Genomic DNA, 20,016 nt, shown 5'->3' on the forward strand with positions numbered 1-20,016 from the left:
TAATCACTTGGGATTTCTGGCCCTCACCAGCCGCATGAGTGCTCCTCCCTGCGAAATCCCCAGCTACAGGCTAGATGCCAGCTATTGGGTGGCCTTCGACCAGGCCATCATCTACTGGGGGAGAGGGGCTCACTGGGGACAAGAACAGGGGCAGACTCCATCCCAAGGAGAAAAGGGCAGGGAGGCTGAGGAGGACTTGCAGCCAAAGCCCTGCCTGGCTGAGCCAAGCTACTTTCTTGTCTCCATAATCCGAGTGTATTAGTGCTCCCCTCAACCCCGCAAACACCACAGAGAATGTAGAAGTAGCACCTGGGAAGCCCGCTCGGAAATACACGTGCCCGCCGCATGGTTAAAAAAGTCGAGCGAGGAGCGGAGAGGTTCAGGCACCTCCTCGGCAAAGCGCAATGGTCAGCCCAGAGGGGCAGTGGGCATAATTAAATTACCGTGCCCAAGAGCCCATGGTGTCAACCTTTTTATTTGCATTCTTTGGGTCTTATCATTTAGGATTATGTAAAAATGACAGCTGCTTATAATTATTTGGAGGTTGGAGCTGGAATAATTAAAACCATCTGCCTTTATCTTACCGCTACCAAACTTAACCCCGAGAGGTTGGGTCTACTGAACTTCAAAGAGGGAGGCAAGAAATAAAAGAAAACTCCGCACATTACTAACAAATTTCTTGTGATTCATTTAAATGTATAACCAGTTATTCCAACAGCCTTCAAACCTTTAATTATCTTTTAAATATATATAATTTGGGACTGCTAATTAGATAGCGATTTAATGCTCTCATGGGGATTCAGATGCACTGTCTTTCTAAAATGTAAACTCCCAGAGGAATAATCACTGGCATTCAAATGATTGAATTCTTCAGTTATTCAAATGAGTGTGGGCATTTTCACTGTTGGAATCATTTGAATATTCTGCTGTCAGCCCCAGCTGTAGGGTTTGCAGGCCTCCTCAACCAAGCACGGGTAAGGCTAGGCTTTCTCTCTGTCCAAGTCCAGCCCTCTGGAGAGAAAGCAGCCGGGCTCCTGGGGAAAGCCTCGCAACACTCAAACAGCTCAGTTAAGTCTCCTCTGAGATACAGATGGTTCTGTTTTCCTATTTTAAGGAGGAGCAAACTTTCCTGGAATTTACAGTTATGAAAGCTTTAATGCTTGCTTTGCAGGCCTTCTCCATGCTGGTCTGCCCGCTATTGTCTGGGCAGTTAACATTTTAATTAATAACTCCCTCCCTGAAACAGGCTGCTGCAGATGGAGGAGGTGAGGGCTTCGCTCTGCCTTCGGCTTCCACTTCCTGTGTATTCCTACCCCCGTGGAGATGGTCCTTTAAATTATATAAAGATGTGCATCACATGCAGAAAAGCAATTGATCAATGGATGACACTGGGCAATGATAGAAGCCAGCTCTCCTATCTCAGACTCAAAATATGGCTAGGGTTTGCATTCCTGAGCCAGGGCTAGTAGCTAGCAGCTGAGGCTCATTTCCCCCAGGAGGGGAAGGAGGTGCAGACAAATCTATAGGAATTTTTAAGAGATCATTATTCAACACATTGCATGTAATTACATTTTGATGAGCTTTTTATTGCTAATTCATCATCCAAGATGGGGCACTCTAGATATGAAATTAATCTAGCAAAACAAAGGTCAGAGTGTGTCCAGTGTAAAGAAAGCCTTTGTCCTCATCAAATCCTTTTGCCAAACAATAAAGCGGCAGAGGATGTTATCTCTAAACCAAATTTCCTTAAAATGCCTACCCTTGATTATGAACGGCACAGAGCCCATGCTCCCTGGTACTTCTAAGCGCAAAGTGGATTCTCCAAGTTGGCTGGTGTGATGTGCATTCACATGCAGGGGCCTGAGATAGAAGGGACATTTGACGGATGGCATCATGTTAATGCAAAGGGCGGTGTGGGCACACACAAAACTGCATCTGAAGCTCTAGTCTACAGCATATCGATTTTTGCAGAGAGGTGCGGTCCACTGGTGTCCCGGCTTGAGTTCTCTCTGAAGCAGTCCCAGAGACCAGGGTTCAAGGGCAAGGTATTCACCTGGGAGGGGTTCCCCGGAAATACCTGTAGGGACATGGCAAAGTGACTCAGAGACGGAGACAGGCAGGCAGCCCACACAAGGTGCGTCATCAAGCACGGTAGCACTGAGGGCAGCCGGAGCCCAGTCCCACCGCAGGGCTCTGGGAGCCGCTGCTCAGGAGGCACCTGGAGATACCTGGCCTGAGAGGTGAGAGTGCTCACCGGTCTTTGGTGGAGGGAGGCTAATTCCCTGCCACCTCGGGCCTGCTGTGTGCCTCAGAGGAGTGCACTCCAGAAGCCAGGGAAAGTCTTCAGCCAGGTGCTGGTATGTGTGGAAAATGGCAGGGACCAAGGGGACATGGGCAGAGCGCGTCAAGTGCTTCACTAAGCTTCTTCCCAAGTAGGACCCCATCAACAGAACCTCCGGTCACCTCCCCTTGGGCTTTGGAAGTCTGTTCTAGATCTACCAAAAGGCTCCAGATGCACGACACCCTAACATCCCACACCTCAGTGTCTTCGCTTACACACTGTTCCCTCAGCCTGAATGAGTCTCTGACACCTTTGCTCGGTGATTTTTTTTTTATCCCCTCCCTCAGGGCTCCGCTAAACATGCCATTCCCAGGAAGGGCTCTCCCTGACCATCCAGCTAAGGGAGGTGCCTCTCCCTACTTTTTTGTTTTCTCAGGCCTTGTTTCTTTTGGAGAGTTTATCCTAAATGTGTAGTGTTTTTTATTTATTTGTTTACTTAGGAGCTTTAAAAATCTCCATGAAATTGTAAACAGGAAATGAAAGGGAATTATGTCTGTCTTGTCTTATCGCTAGATCTCCGACATCTAATAGAGCGCCTGGCACACGAGAAGTGTCCAGTGCATACATGCCAGGTAAGAGAGGACAGCTGGGAGGGAAGGAGGCAGGGAGGGAGGCAGGGGAGCAAAGAAGGGAGGGAGGGAAGGAGAAAGGGAGGATAGGCTCATCGCATCAGCAGTGCAAGAAGGAGCTAGTTATGCATCTGGCATCTGAAGGGCCCTTTGCTGTTCCCAGCTGTGCTGGCCTGGATCACAGACTGTGAGCTCAAGCTTCTAGGCTGCACACCAGCTCCCCGCAGCCTCCTCCAGCCATCCCCTTCCACAGCAAGACACCAAGTCCTTTTATAAATTCTACTTCTTATTGGTATTTTCACCCTGGTACTTAATAATACAGCATGTCATCAGTTTCCTAGATGTGAGTCTTCTCTCCCCACCTACTTGCCACTCATTCTCTTCTGCTAGGTACCTCACCAGGCCATGGATATACACAGGTGAGCAAAACACAATCTGATCAGCATTCAGGTTGCTTGCCCTGCAGTGAGGGGCAGATGTGTCAAACTATATGTAATGCAGAGGCCAAACTATATGTAATGCAGAGGCCTATGCAAGAAGCCTGGTTGGATGGGGAGAGACTTCATTGGGAGGGAGGTGGGTGGAGGGTGGAGGGGTGCAGACTGGGGTCCCTGAGAGCTGGGGTCAGAGCCACACCCAGCAGAGGCTCCCAGACTTGGGGATTTCACTGCTCTATCAGCCAGGCTATAAGCCACAGGTATCGATTCTTAATCACTTGAGCAAAAGGGGAATTCACTAGAAGGGTATATGGAATCTCTCTGCTCCCAATGAATTGAGAGAGAACTACATACATGAATAAACAAGGAACAATAGGGGGTCTCTTGCTCTTCCTTCTCTTCCTTCCTCCTTCCCATTGCTTTCCTTCCATCCTTCCTTCTTCCTTCTTTCTTTCTTTTTTGGTAGAGTCAGGACTTAAGAAAAACAAACCTTCTGTCTACTCTTACCTTTGTATCAGTCAGGGCCCCAGCAGGAAGCACATGACATAGTCATGCTGGCTAATTAAGGAAGGTTTAATAAAGAGGCTATTGTAACGGGCAGTGTGGGCAGGCCGAGGGAAACTAGGAGAAATGGTGCACTCCCCTGCAGCCAGGAGCCGTGGGGACCTTTCTAGCACTCTGCCTGAAGGGACAGAGAACCCCAGAGAGAGAGAAAGCCACAGAGATGGGGAGGTTGATGTGTCTTTAGATTGGGTGCAGCCGGTCCCGGGGACACAGGGCTGAAGGTGCACTCCCACCGCACCGGCCTCTCTCTACCTCTTGCCGGTGGCCCCCACTAGCCAAAAACCCCACCCAGTGCCCAGCACAGAGGAGCTGCTGCTGAGTGCCGTCTGGGGCAGTGTGCTGGGGCAGAGAGCAGAGGGGAAGGGGCCAAGTGTCTGTAGGAGCTAAGGGAGGCTCTCCAGCCCAAACTGCACTCTGTCCAAGAACCTTATAACACCGCTTCACAGTTAAGGACCTCCTTTCAATAGAATGGGTTTAACCTTCTGAAAAATGACGAGGAGCATGTCATTGTCCATCATCATCCTTTTTTTTTTTTTTCTTCCCTTTCCCTGAAGACTGGCCCAAATTTGCTTTCTGCCCCATAGTCCTTGGCCGAGGCATTAGTCATTCCCTCTGGGATGGGCACCACCACGCAGGACACTTAAGAAGGCAAACCACGCAAAGGTGCTCAGCCCAGAGCCTGAGTCCAGACCCGCTAAGTAACACTGCACTGTTGCTGCCAGCCCCCCATCTGCTCAACCCCATCTACGCCCTGAGTGTCCAAGCACACACCCAGCACAGAACTTGGGGACCCAGAGGCTGTTGAGTCGTTGAGGTTTGCAGAACGGAGGGGAGCTCCCACCCCACAGGGATCCTGGCACCCCATGACCTTGCTTCATCCCCAGGCTCTGGAGGTGAAAGCACTCCCCGCTCAGGGCTGCGCTGCTGGCACCCAACTGTCCAGACCAGGGCCGTGCAAACGGTGCCTTCAACAATTTCCTCGAGAGGAAGGCATGCAAGGCTCTGTCTCCTCTTTGGCCAAATGATGTATTTCAAAAAGAACGGGCTTGCTGCACGGGGGCCACACAACCGTGTTTATTTTTTCTCAGAGAACACACTCCTCTGAGCAGATACACTTGCGAGGCATCCCTTAATTCTTTCTTTGAAAACGAAACGGAATGGATTCAGACCAGGCCTAAGCTGGAGTCGCCCGGGCTTCGTTCTGAGAAGGTGCCTCAGGCAGGGACACCATCTGCGCAGGGACAGGGCGCACAGCGGTGCCCGGGCGCCACCTACTGGGGAGTCTCCTTCAGTTCATCAGCAGCCCGAGTGGAGGGCGAGAAGAAATTCGGCACTTGGGAGAAAGGTTTGGAAGCGAAGTGAAACCCCCTGACAGGCTCCTGCATGGTTCTGAGACCAGAGCGAGAAGTCGTGTGTCTGGCCAGGGCTGAGGAAAGCGGTCCTGGGGAGAGGGTGTGGCCCCCACTGAGCGGGGAAAACATCCTCTAGGGTGGATGGGTGCATGCGGTTGGGGCGCATGCCACCTCCTCTGGGAAGCCCTCCTGCATTTCAAGGGCATCTTTCCTCAAGAAAAGCGTTTAACTTAGCATTTACCTCCCACTGTGAGCCCCTAACTCTTCTTGGCCTCTCTCGCGCTGTCAGGGAAACTCTTGCTTTGTGCAGTGAGCTTCTGTGGGCAGAGACACCCTTTTACCTGCGTCTATGTCCCTATGAGCTAGCACAGTGCTTGACTCTCGGAACATGTGATGAATGCTTGCAGGCAAGCGGGAGGGCAGAGGGAGAGGCGGAAAGAGAGGAGGGACTGACCAATCACATGTAATTCAGTTTCTGTGCCTGATATAGCAAGGACTCAATACACGTTTGATGAGTGAATGTGTGGCACCTGCACTTCTCATTTATTGTGGGAAATTGGTACCCAGACATATAGTCATCAACATCATTCAAACATCATCAAAATCATTCAACAAATATTTACTGACTCTCTTCTGTTCAGCAGCGAAATCCCAGGAACCATCAAGCGACAGGAGGGGAAAAGTTGAACACATCAACATTTCCCAAGAGCGATTAGTGATCCAAGGAAAGGATAGCAGGGGATGTGACGGGGTGGGGGAGGGGGTGGCTCCTTTGGTCCACAAGCAGGAGAGCCTCTCTGCAGGGCTGACATCTCTAGGAGGCACAGAAGATGAGAACAAGCCAGCCACCAGTGTGGTTGGGATGAGATTCCAGGTAGAGAGAAGAGCAGGAACAAGGATCAGAGCAGGAAGGAGCTTGGGGGGTTGGAGGAATGGACAAAAGGGCCAGCATGTGGCCGGAACACAGGTGAGCACCGTGGGCAGCCCCATAAGCTCAGGCAGAACAGGGAGGTTGAGCCAGATCTAGCAGGGTGCTCGGGGCACAGCCAGGAGTTTGGGTTTCACACTAAATTCCAGTCAGAAGCCCTGCCATCTGACTGACGTCTGTGAAAGCCCCCTTTGATCTGCAGAGTGAATAATGCCAGGGCGGGGGTGGGGGGGCGGGGCAAACCCAGGTGCCCAGAGAGAAGCAGAGTGGGGACCGCAGCCATCTGGGAGAGACAGAAGAACGGTGGCCCTGACCAGGGCATAGAGACAGAGAGAGATGGGAAGGCTCCGGGCACATTTTTCCAGCCAGATCCAATAGAACGTGAGGGGGGTGGGAAAAGGCATGGGGAGGCCACACCCACATCTGTGGACCAGGAAAGAACACTTCTCATTTGCAATGAGTAGGTGTGGATGAGCGGAAGAAATGAAGGGAAATGAACTGAGGTGTCTCCAGCGCAGGGATTACCAAAACAATAAAACCATGAGATGTGTGGGATGGAGGCAGCCCCTGCATAACTGAAGATTTGCATGATGATCTAAAGATCGCATTTCAACTCCATATCAACGGTTTTGGCGACGGTACAGAAGCCCTTCACATGGTCCATTGCTTGAGCTAAGTCAGTTGGATCTGCACAAGGATTCTCATAGTGCCCCCAACTTCTAAGCTCCTTCCTAGAGGACTCTAGCATAAGAATATATTTATTAGCACGTCCGTGTGTTAATTCACATGTTCTATGATCTTCTGCGAGGGCTCATCTACAACCCATGTCCAATGGCAGAAGGACAAGGAAAAATGAACCACCCAGAGTCCACAAGACCAAGGTGGCAGAATGACCATTTAGAGTAGGACGGTCAAGGAGTGCCCCATGGGAAAGGCTGGGGAGGTCAGCCAGAACTCGGGCTGTGGAGAGCCAGTGGCTGACGCAGCAACGCAGAGTCCCAGAGAGCGCGGAAAGATTCTGTAATAGGTGGGAAGACAGCACATGTATCTGCACCATTTGGGCTCCTGCAAGAGTGAACGTGAGTTTGGCAGAACAAAGACATGGTGTGGGTGTCTGAGTATTCTGATTTAGAAAACCCAACAGTTCGGGCTCACCCCAGGCAGCTAAGGCTTCCCACTCGCTGGCCTGGGTTGTGCATTTGGTTGAGGAAGGCTGCATGGCTTAGGAGTGAAATCGCATGGCTCAGGAGTGAAATCACATGGCTGAAACCGCCAGAGCCACATGGCCAAACCCAGGAGCCCATACGCTCTGGCCATCGACCTTATGCCACTCCTGGATTCCGACCTCATGCTCCTGGATTCCGACACAACTCCCGACTTCCACTCTGCAGCCTGGGGGGGGGGTGGGTTTTGAGGCCACAAGGGAGGGCACTAACTAGCCACCCACTGTTTGCACAGACTACAAGGATGGAAGAGCACCAGAGATGCTGCCGGTGGTGGAGTTTGTTCCCACCCACTTTAAGGAAAGGGTCCAAAATGTCTGGTCACACTCTCAACCTGTGCTGTCCCATCCGCTAGCGTCTGGAGCACCTGAAATGTGGCTAGTCTAAATGAGATGTTCTGAGAGCATGAGAGACACATCCGATTTCAAAGGTTAGTATGAAAATAACAGAAAATAGCACATTAATAATTTTTTTTATTGATTTTATGTTGAAACTCTGTGATTTTGGATATACCGGGTTAACCAAAATATACTCTTAAACTTCATTCCACCTGTTTCCCTTTTGCTTTTTCAGATGTGACCACTGGAAAATTTTAAATGACATAAGCAGCCCATGTTTGTGGCTCACATTATATTTTTACTAGACGGTGCCAGTCTAGACAGATTCTAACTACAATCGTCCAGTTATGACCCTGTTGTTCATCCATGTGGCTGCAGAGACCGGGCGCTTGGTCTCCCACCACTCTGCCTCCCATTTCCTGAAGATTCAACCAACGGAGAACTCAGCCCATGGCACTGGATCTGGGTCTGAAACTTCCTAGTCACCTTACCAATTTATCACAAGGCGGGAATCTGCCTTCCCCTCAGAGAACTGTAGCTCCTCAGCCTGGCATGCACATCTGTTTATAGTCTGACCCCAGGCTGCCTTCTCCACACACCTTCCCAGGCCTGTCCCCACAGGCGCCCTTCCTTTGAGCCTCCGGACCTTTGCACCATACCTATTAATAGGTTTCCTATTAAATTCGTTAATGTAAAACAGCATGGCACCTGTCATAGAATTAATCATCAATGGGTGTTAGAAAAACACAGTAAAACCAACAACAACAATAACAAACATACAGAATGCACCCTCCCTAGTAATGTCTACAGTCACTTATGCACCCAAAGTATAAAATCTTATCCATCCTTTTAGATTTTGAGTCAGCCCTTCCTTGAGGTAGGGCACATCTCTGTAATCACCTTGAGCACTCTGCTCGGGTCTAGAACGTAGTGGGCGCCCTGCAAACACTGAAGGGGTGAACAGAGGTTTCTCTCCATCATCCCCACCTCCCATTTCATCCACCTACAACACCCAGTGGCTGATGTGACTGGCAAATTTTCATCCAGAAGAGAAACCCTCCAGCATCCTTCCCCATCTCCCGGGCTTACAGACGCAGAGCGAACAGCTTTTGGCAGATGTCCACGCGGTCTCCGTGGAAATGAGTCCTGCCCCAGGCTTCTCGGTGGAGCCCTGCCTGTGTTGTGGCTCCTGGAAAGGAGACTTATTTGTGTTCTTTTGGTGGTTTGACCAGGTCCACATTCCAGGCCTCCTTGGGGAAGGAAATCAACTCAGATGACCCTCCCTTCTAAAATGCAGGGGCAGATGGAACACTAAAATTTCAACAAAAATCAGGTCATGCTAATGGTGGCACCTTCCCAATTTTATTTCCCTCGATGCCCTGTTGGGCAAGAGAAAAAGACATACAGTCAGGGCTCCACGTTTTAGGGAAAAAAAAATCCATAAATATTTGGAAGACGTGGGGAAAATAAAGCACGAGAAAACGAAATCTAACAGTAACTATACTTTGAAATATTTTTTAACCTGAACGTTAAAGGGTGGTAAAGATCCAGAAGAAAACTTCCAGATGTCTAAGAACTACTCGAACAGCATTCCTCCAGGTCTAATTTGAGTCCCTCTTACTGTGATGTTGTCCCATTCCCACACGACGAAGGACTGGAAGACAGCGATGTGGCCCCCAGGCCAGCACGGGACCCAGCGCACCTGGACCCAGGTGTGCTGCATGAACGCCAGTCTTCCAGAAGTCACAAGGTGGTAGCAAGGATACAGAGAAACACTTGGAGAAAGACTAAAGAGAGCCCGGTTATCAACAGAAAAGTATTCATTGGCAATTTTGCCAATGAAATGAAAGCAAGTCTGAGTGAAGGCTCCTATATCTGAGCTGTTTTTGGAGACGCCTCATGATTCACACCCAAATCACACAAGATTAAAGAAAATACTGGATAAAATCAAGCCAAACATGAAGTTCAAGGGAAAGATTTTATTGGACAAATTAGAAAAATATTGGTATTGTGCTTCAAAGAAACCCACTTCTTTCCTCTGGCTGCAGGGGCAAGAAACAGCCTCGGTGGCAGAGGGAGATGGAAGCGGAGTTATTCTAAGTGAGCTGGCGCCATCCTCCCGTGCTGGTGCTGGCCACAACCCCACACTCACCCACCGTGCGAATCTGGCAGGCCTGGCCAGACCCAAGGGCAACGTCCATTTATAATGAGGACTCATGAGGGCGTGGGACAGAGGCGAGTCGGGTTGGAAGGAGGGTTCCCCACCCCAGGTAGCCAGGGGAGCACGGCTGGCTGTCCCTAGCTGTGCGGGAGGGGTCTGAGCAAGGGAGTCTGATGTCCGGTGCAGATGCCTGGTTTCCAGGGCAAGCTCACAAGTAACGTTTTCCAGAAGGACCCAAAAGAAGTGGAAACAAACAGCGGCTTTAGAGGGTCCCTTCTTTGGCTCACCTCCTGAGTCCCTCCTGTGTGCTGAGGGGGCTGGTGCTTAGGGAAAAGGAAGGGGAAAAACGTTCTGCCTTTGTTGTGGGAGTAAGCAAAACTGAGATGAACTGACCACTCGTGCACGCCAGCGCCAGGAGAGTTCCATCCACGTGGACAGACGCTTAGCTAGCTGACCTATCACTCTTCCGTTACCACAATTCTTACTATTACTTGTATTGATACTTTTGAAAACAGACAAACAACAACAACGAACTTAGTTCCCGCACATGGGAGAGCTCAAAAAGAACCTCATGGTACAGTTGTCGTCTACCTGTCTTCCAGACCAGAGATGGCCTAGGAAACTGACACTGTGTGCGCGTGAGTGCCTGCATGTGTGTGTGTGGGCGTGTGTACAATCCTCGCCAACGTTTATCATAACAGTCTGAAGCAACCGAATCATCAAAAAGTGTCCTTTAGATCCTCCAAAGTATCCACCACCACAACATCCTCCAACCTTTATAGCAGCAGAGCACAGATCGATAGAGCTAGCAAAATAACAGAAACAGGAAGCCGGTGTGACCACCACTGTCCCCATGATGTCCCAGGGCCTGCTTTGTCACACAAGGCTTTTTGCATGCATTATCCCATTTACTCTGACAACAAAGCTACGATCTCTACGTTATGGTTACGGCAGGATCCCAAGAGAAAATGAAGCTCAGAGAGGCTGGGTGACTAACCCAAAGTCACACAGACAGGATATGGCAAGACAAGAGTCAAGGGCAACCTGTGTGTTGCTAAAGTTGAGTTCTTCCCACTTCACCGCTGTCTTTTGTCCAAGAGGAAAATATAAAACTTAAGGCAGAGTCCACATCCACTTATCGATCACACTCAGGTGGGTTCGTTCATGTAATCCTCAATGGTTGGCATCACTCCAAACCACTCCTAAGTACCTCATGAAATCAGGGTCAGAGATTGATAAACGGCCTGACCATTCCTTATGTTCTTTTTTTGTAAAGATTTATTTTATATTTGAGAGAGAGAGAGAGTGTGCGCACAAGAGAGAGTGAGGGGAGGGGCAGAGGGAGAAGATCTTCAAGCAGATTCTATGCTGAGCGCGGAGCCTGAAGCGGAACTCCATCTCATGACCCCGAGATCATGACCTGAACAAAACCAAGAGTCAGATGCTCAACTGACTGAGCCACCCAGGTGCACCCCTTATGTTATTATCATGGATCAATTGCAAAGTGGTCCATCTGGTTTGGATTTTCACAGGTGAGAGGCTGGGGCATTTGCCTGGGCCATCCCATTTATGGGAACTTGACCCTGGCCATCACTTTTGGTGAAACCATTCACTACAGTGTTTTAGCAGTGAGAAGAACAGAAAGGACTTGTATTTGTGAGCACTTGCACTGTCATGGGATGATGGGTGCTGGCTGCTTGCCCTGCTTTTCTAGAAGCCTTTCGTCTGCCCCCTCAGTGGCCACAGCTCTGGAACGTGTATCAGATGGACTATTTGCAAACAAGCCATTTGTTGCATGACCTGGAGATATAAAAGACCACGAAGGCACTGTGAGTCAACTGAGCAGGTGGGGGCTGCTCATCTCCCTTGCTATAGAGAGAGAGAAGTTACCTTGGTGACTTCTGATGCCTGGTTCCATTTCATTCCTTTTTAAAAAGCTGATAAATAGGAAGCTAATTCATTCAAGGGCAGAGGATCCAGGTTTGATTGTTTTATTGACTCTGTTCCACTCCAGTTTGTAATAAATAGGCACTAGGAGCCCATATTCCACCACAAACACGTAATTCCTCCCACCCTCAACAGACAACCCCGAGTGGCTTGGACATGGGTAACAGGTTAAGCTTTTTAGACTTAAAAATATTTTTAGACTTAAACACCCTTAAGAAATTAGTAGCTTTTTCAATCAGACTTTTCAATCATTCTGAGTTACGTTTGGAATCAGCTAACCAGTTAATGCAACCCTTTTCTGATAAAAAGATTGTTGAAATCAAATATTACCATAAGTCCCATCTTAAAGCATGCATATGAGATCCACATGACATGGCCATGACTCCACAAATAGCACGGCGATTAGAGCAAAGTTGGATGATGATGCCGTTCAAACACCAGCTCTTTCTAGACAAGGATCCACGGGAGAAGCAAACTGGTCCCTGTGATGCTGCCCCAGCAAACATTTGCCCAGTAGACCCTGAGCCACTATTTTCTGATCATGATGAAAGAAACGAGAATGTGTGGGGTGGGTGGGTGCAAGGAAACACGGGTGTGTGTGGCTATACAAAACCACCTACACTTTCTTAACTCTCAAAAGCAGAGTGTACAGTATTATTTTTTTTATGACTTTACATCTTCTGTAAAATTAGCTAAACACACTCAAACCCAAAGGGCTGTCCTTCTTTCAGCACGTTGAAACTAGACCAGAGACAGCAAACACACTCACCGCCAACGTCCCTCCAGAGTCCACAGGGGAGACTATCAGCAGCCCAGCGCTTCCCAACCATTGAGCCTGGCTGCCCCTCGGACCCCTCCTCAACACAGTGCTCCAGGCAGCCTCTCCCCAGGAGGCAGGGTGGACAAGGACACCAGGGGCTGTCCTGGATCTGGCCCGACCCCACTCACTTCAGAAGGAAAACGGTTTACACATCAGGTCACCAAACAATGCTACTGGATATGGCTTAGGCAGGGAACGGAGAAAATCTCCACTGTTCAAATTAAACAAAAAAGGCATTGTTGAATATCTTCAACACAGGAGGCACTGAGCTCAGGCCATGGAATTCAGGGGCAAATCCCACCGTAATGAATTTCCAGGGATCCTGGGTCTAATTTGTTGTGTCCAATGTAACTTGTAATAAGTGGGTCTCGCTGGAGTGTGAGAGATCGTTTGTTATATAAAGGTACCCATTATGATGGGTTTAAATGTCTGGAGTTAAAATTTTTTTGCATGTGTTGGCAGATGTGAAATAAATTAAAAAATGCACATAGATATATACTGATTTATATACAAAAGAATGATACTAAATATATTTATCCTACATCACTTATGTATTATGTGTCAAAATACTATAAATTGAACTTTCAAAATAAACACCGATGCAAAGTGTCATCACTGTAGAACCGAAGAAAATCTCTTAAAATCATAAAAGGAGAAACATAGAAACAGGCATTTCTCTTACCAGTGGTCTGAGTTCTGGATGCGTCAGGATATATCCATTATTTGTGATTGCAAAGGCATAACCGTGAATCCCTAACTGTAAGAAGAAGTGAGAAAGAAACCTTCATTATCTGGCTCCCTGGTGGATTCACAAAGCGTAAAGCAGCCCGACATTTAGTAATTTACAGCTTAAACTTGGCATTCATAACCCTTATCAGCACAATATTTCATTAAAATGAATGCAAGGCGTTGATCCTTGACATTTGGTAGAAATGAAGACCTGTCACAGGATAAGCTTGGCAAATAGCACAATTTAAAATGTCACATCCCATGTTGGCATCCAAGGGCCTTACTTTGATTTATTTAAAACAAAAACAATTCTTTTTTTTTTTTTTTTTTTAAAGAAAGTAGCTGATGTTTCTGGTAAGACCCTCTGTCAAGCAAACAGAGTTTTATCCACATGGGTGTCTTCCATCTCCCCATGATAAGGGGAGCAAAGGGGAGGCCTCCTCTGATTCACATCTAGACTTCCTACAAGTCCACACCCATAGGGGCCATCTCGAGCATGCACGAGGCAGTCATTTTCCATAATTCTTCAAGGATAAAAGTGTCCCCACCAGCCCAGAAAGGAGCCTGCCAACCCCTTTTTATATCCTTTCGTCTTTAAATTTGGAGCCTGCCAAGCTTTTCCATGCATGCTTCCATCGACACAGAGCCTGGGTCATTTTCTATGCAGAGCCTCACTTAATTTATGTTTTCTGACTAAATGGGACTATGGGAAATAGTTTGAGAGCAATGAAATGTTTTATTAGCTTTAAAAAGTATGTAATCAAATTTAACACTGCACTTATTTAAATAATAATCCCGGCTTTTTGACAATATTTCTATTACACAGTTGACTGCACCCATTGGCTACAATAAATTTACCTACAAATCATTCATGTATTAAAATGGCCCCTGGCATAAAACCCATACTGATCTCTCTCTCTGAAGAAAGAAAATGCAACCCACTTTGCCAGAGTCGTGAAAGGGGAGAGGAAAGAAAAAAAAAAAAAAACCTCTATTTTTTCCGACAAGTTATTTCATAGTTCTGAGCCCTTACTGTTCCTTTTCTTTCAAATTCTCTGCCGCTCACTTTTTTGAATATGATACTATTAAATGATCCAGACAACAGAGTTTACAAACCACGAATGACCCTGTCTGCTTGTTAGCTTAACGTCAAGGTGATGTGGAATTAACCTCAGAGAATTTAACACCGACAATTAAAAGTTTCCCTTGCATTACATAAAGCAAATATGCACGTGGTCGTCAAGGGCAACAGACATTTTCTCCTGGAGTTACCTTGCACAGCAAGTCTTAATAAGATTCTACAAGACTCTAATGATAAAGTATATTTCATTATTCTGTGAAAGATAAACCAGAGATTTCCTATCCTTTGAGATGTATATCGTCTCTTTCATCTTGTCTCTTGGAAAAATGTCAGACACAGTCAACACTGAATTAATTACCATTATTATGTCCCAGTTTAATACGGACTCAAGGGGTCAAAAAGGACTCAGGGAGTTTGACTTTTTTCCATTAAAGACAAAAGTGGTATTTGATTGGAAAGGCAAACTCAAAATTCGACCAAACAAGTGATATTTTATAGTCAGCTAATATATTCAGTGCCTTCTAACGCACGTTACTTCAGTTCTTGGTTTGCTTGTAGGAGGTAATATTCAGAAGAAGATAGAACTCCTTGTATATGCTCTCTTTAAACTCTGCTTTTCTTGCATGGTACTAATCGAAATGACAACTATTATTTGTGAGGTTGATTATAAGGAATCAAGATATCCATCAAGCAAGACTGATTATTTCATGCCTGCCTCCACGATGGCCGAAGTCAAACCATGTGGTCAAACTGGTGGTTGGGATGGAGGGAAGAGGAGCAGGGAAGGGAGAAAGTGGAGAAGGGGGAAGCAGGAAACAATGAGGGGAACGGACTTGAGCCCAGATCCCACACAGCGGACCTACACCCTGCTTCCTTCCCTGGAATGCAAAGGCTGCGCTGACTTCCCACCCAGCATCCTCCACTCATTGTCCAATGGCTCTCCCCGCCTCCCGTTGCTCATTGGTGCCACCTACCGGAATCTGCCTTTGCTGTGCCCCTGCCCCCCACCAAGAAGCCACCAGAACTCCCTTCTCTACTATGGCCACTGGCCACCTGATGGCTGGCCCTGCCCTACAGAAAGCTCTCTTGAATCTTCCCAGTTGTATTGGCCGACTGCCCTCCCTCCTGACACTCTCAATGCCCTCAGCCTCCAGGCCCCATACACCCGGGTATCCTCTGTTTCTAGGATCCTCATTCTCCGCCCACCCTCAAGCACTCTTTTCCCCCCAAGCTTCTATCCCCAGGGCCCTTTGTCTGCTTTGGCTCTCTTCCCCGATACGCTTCAGCAAGCACCTGGATGCTGCTGATCCCTGGGTCTGTGCTCCAGCCGTAGCCTCTCCCCTCATTGGCAGGTTCAAGTGTCCAACAGTGTCCAGGGCATCTCTACCTGGACATCCCCCAGGTGCCTCAGACTCGCCCAGCCCAACATGGTGGGTGCTGCTCTTTCTGCTCCTCTCTCTCTGTGGGAGTACCATCCATCCACCCAGACTCTTAAGTTAGAAACTAGAGCATCAGCCTTAGACTTCTTTCTTTCTTTCATCCCTAACTTCTTAATCCAAGTAATCACTACTTTTTCTGGCAGAAATTACTCAGATTCATTGCTGCTTCCCCACCCCACCATCCATGTAGATTTAATGTAATAGATTTCCACAATGGGCCTAACTGCTCTTCGTGCCTCAAAGAGAGGCCCCAACCAAGCTATCCTCCAGATTGATCAAGGTCAAAACAACTGTGACCCTGTAGCTCCCCCGTATAAAACCATTAAAGACCTCTTTCATGTGTAAGATAAAATTCCCAGGGCTATCCATCAGTTCTCCTGGGGCCTGGTCCCTACCCATCTCTATGTCCTTCCACGCAATGCTTCTTAGGGTACATGGCAGTGACAACAACCCCCTTGCAGTTTTCTCTCCCACCCACACCTTTACTCATAAATGTCAGCTGTCTAGAGCACCTCTCCTTCCCATCTTCCCCAGTTAATTCTCACCCATGCTATAAGCTCAGCATCGGGATAATGTCCCATAAAAAGTCTCTCCTGACTCTCCCCATTGCTCCTTCCTTTCCATACCATGTTTCCATAAAACCTTGAGAGTGTTTCCACTACTACCTTCACCCTAATGCATGAAAATGGGACACCTACTTCTTTGCCTCTCAGCCCTCGCTGGTTCTTTCTCTCCTCTGCCTTGTTCTCAATGAGGCAGTGCCTCCCCCATCACAATGGGCTCTTTGTGGGCATGGAGCATCTCACTCATCTTTGACTTCTACAGCCCCTAGCATAACATCTGGCACACGGCACGTGCTCCAGTAAGGTTCATGAGTATTTAAGACTTTTACCCAAATATTGTCTAGTTCGTCTTTAAAGTTTGAACTAAAGTAAGTAATACAAATGAGCCAAAAAGGGGAAGGTGATGTGCCACAGCAGGTGCACAGTGGGTCCTTGGCAAGGCTGTACCTGAGAAAGTCATCCTGACATTCAGAAACTATCTGGCTAAAGTCTTTCCCAGGAGAACAAAACATCACAATGTTTTGTTGCTTGGTTGGTGGCATGTGGACATAACCTAATGGAGACGTAAGAAGAGAAATCCTGAGTAAGCCTCAAAACGCGTTCTGTGGATGAACCTCTCAGAAAGCCAAAAGCTTACAGTAAGACAATGCCCAACCTTTATTGTTGGCCACACATCAGTATCCTGATGAAATCTCTAATTTTTGTTTCATCTGAACTAGATCCAGTCTTCCTGTCCATTCTACCGTGCAGTCCTATGGAGTAAGAGGAACAAATCAGACACAGGGCCTTCCAGCACTTGGGGCTGCCCAAAGGGCCCTCATCCCGAAGCATGCTCTCCTAGAGTCCGGGATCCTCATGGTCCAACACCCCAGGGAAGGAGGTGCTTCCCTTCCAAGTGCAGAGCCTTTGGGCTAATGAAGTGAACCCAATTATAAAATGGCTCATTATGTTAACAGAGGTTATGGTGTCTGGAAGTTATTGCTAGGGTGTCTGGAATTCTTAATAAAAATTACAGGAAGTCTGATTGCTTGTGGGAAAATCTATGAAGCTAAGGGAAAAGAAAGAATTCTATCTTCTGGGAAAACCCCAAGAGCCAAGAGCTGACTCATCTTTACAAGGTGTTAATCAAGAGGGAGAGGTGTGATCCACACTCGGCTCCCTGGAGCTCTTCTCCTGGAGGAGAAAAGCCTGTTCAGCCGTGGCTGTCCCCGGCTGATGTGCACCCCGTTTCCCAAGTCTCTCTGTGGGAATCAGAGGAGGGCCGACTCAGGCTCAGGTAGGTCATACCTGTGTTTCCACTTCCCAGCCTGACCCTTGCGGGGAAGCATGCAGCAGAAATGCCTCTACTTCAGGCATCGCTGGTGAATTTTCTGTAGCCGATCGTCCTCTATTCTGTGGTTAGACTTTATTTCACTCATCTCTGATTAGCTGAGTTATGTTGAGAAAGTTATTTTAAGAATCCTCAACTAAGAATGGGGCCGAGTGACACCCAATTCAGGGGAAGCATAGTAATGATTCAATGGGAATGGGGCCTTTAAAACCCCTTTACCATACCAAACACACAGTAAAAAGCTCAATGAATGTTTTATTGTCTTATTTTTAACTCATATTATTTTTAGTATTTTAACTATCATTTCAACTGCTACTATTATTACTGCCATTTATTGTTCCTAATGGCTTCAGGGTAGTAGCAGCTAAAACCCTGGCTTGCTAGTTGTGAGACTTGGCACGCTATTTAAACTTTGGGTGCCTCAGTTTCCTTAGCTATAAATGGGGGTGATGGCAGCGTCCACCTATGATTAAGGGACACAGTGCTGTAAAGAGCTCAGCACGATGCCTGGTAAAGGAAACTCTGAGGACACATAGATGCACAAGGGTCATCATTACCCCTTTCCTATCATGTTCCTCCTGTCAGGATTGTTGGGCATATATCCAGTGGTGGCCCTGTACTTGAGTTTCTACATATTCTCATAGGAAATAAGAGGCTTAAGAAATGTTTGGAAACATTCTCTAAAGATGGGCTGCCCTTTCTTCAACACTGAGCCAGGAATTCTGGGCATCTGGGTTTGGGGATTTCAATACAAGTAAGGTCCACTGTCTTTAGGGGCCTCAAATCCCTCCTTCATTCCCGTGGCTTTCAGCCCCTGGGGGAGCTACACAGTTTCCAACACTTGACTATGTGGGTTAAGATCAGCCAGCTGCCCTGTCATACCTCTGGAAACTTAACTCCAAGCTGTAGAAGCCTTGGTGGTGGATGAAGCAGATTGTCAGAGGCCCAGGGTGGCAGGAGGACAGAGGGCCTTTGTCATCTCAGTTACCCAACCAGGAGTGTTCTTTTTAGGTCAGAGTTCATTTCCTCTTGTTATGAAGGTGGCTTTCTAATCTTACCAGCTAAATGGCATCAGCATATGGGAACAGACATGTCTTGCTTGTTCAAAGACGTTTCCTCTTCTAGGGGTGGAGCAGGTGCTAAGGGCCAGACAGAAGGTGCTGGGAAGAGTCAGACCCTCTAGGGACTCTGAGAAGCCTGGGCCATTATGTAGGGGTAGCCCTGGGCTTCTGGATGGTGGCCATGGTGCTGGTGTCTGTGCTGAGAGGAGCCCCAGAAGGCAGGGGTGCCCATTGCCCCAGGCTGAACAATCCCCATGGTGCTCACTCCTCAGCTATCCTTCATCTTCCCATGCACTGTTTGACTTTCTTAAAAAAAAAACAAAAAAAAAGAAACAAAACAAAACAAAACCAGAATGTAGAGCAAGATGATTTTAGGTGGCATGTGGGCCTGGTATTGAACTTACTAGCCAGGATCACTAGTGAGAGCCAGCTCTTTTTAAATTTCTTCCATCCTTCCAATTATATTAAAAAGAAAGTTTCCACTTAGTATATCTTTAACACTTGCCTTTCATATTACCTTAAAAAAGAGAGAACAGACCTCAAGTTCAAAATCTTAGATTACCAAGCCATCATTTAATACTATTTCTTTAATTTTTTGTTTTGTTTTGTTTTGTTTTACAATTCTTCTGTAGTGGCTGATGACACTGGCTTTACAAATGAACTATTATGTAAATAATGGTACAGATGGTACATAAGCATAGCAACAAATCATGAAGTGTTATGTGAATGGCTGAGATATTCCTTAAGTACAGGGGTCTAGGAGTTACACAGACCTGGCTCAAATCACACTCACCACTTCCTATTGCTGTGGCCCTGAGCTCTGTGGACAGAAGCCCCATGAACCTGAGTATCCTTAGGAGCAGAATGGATACAACAGCACTGCACTTATCTAAGAGGCACCTGGTACCATGATGTGGGTCATGCACTTTGCACAGTGCCTAGTCCTGGCAAATGTCATCCGCTAATAATACACCACGAGACACCACCCAGTACCACAAAATGGTGCTTTTGTAAACAGCCATTTTATGCATCTCTCATTTTGCATCCAACCCGCTGAGGGCTGACCCGATTTGGCCGCAGCTGTCCGCTCAGCTGACTTGCTCAGATAAGAGTCTGCCAGGATGCCTGGTGAC

The 20,016-nt window shown here is 47.5% G+C and overlaps 1 protein-coding gene across 2 annotated transcripts in view; it reads right to left on the minus strand.

Annotated features, from left to right (window-relative positions):
* The window catches only part of CACNA2D3 (calcium voltage-gated channel auxiliary subunit alpha2delta 3), an 889,368-nt gene that overhangs the window by 208,403 nt on the left and 660,949 nt on the right, over positions 1-20,016 (minus strand). For both annotated transcript variants that reach the window (XM_088022023.1, XM_028124497.2), the window contains exon 17: positions 13,363-13,437. In XM_088022023.1, coding sequence (XP_087878149.1) covers positions 13,363-13,437 — 75 coding nt within the window. The remainder of the gene's footprint in view (positions 1-13,362; positions 13,438-20,016) is intronic.

The sequence above is a fragment of the Eumetopias jubatus genome, unplaced genomic scaffold (assembly GCF_037043125.1).
Source record: "Eumetopias jubatus isolate StellerSeaLion01/CBP00866 unplaced genomic scaffold, mEumJub1_p1.0 scaffold_1, whole genome shotgun sequence".
In the NCBI taxonomy this organism is placed as follows: Eukaryota; Metazoa; Chordata; class Mammalia; order Carnivora; family Otariidae; genus Eumetopias; species Eumetopias jubatus.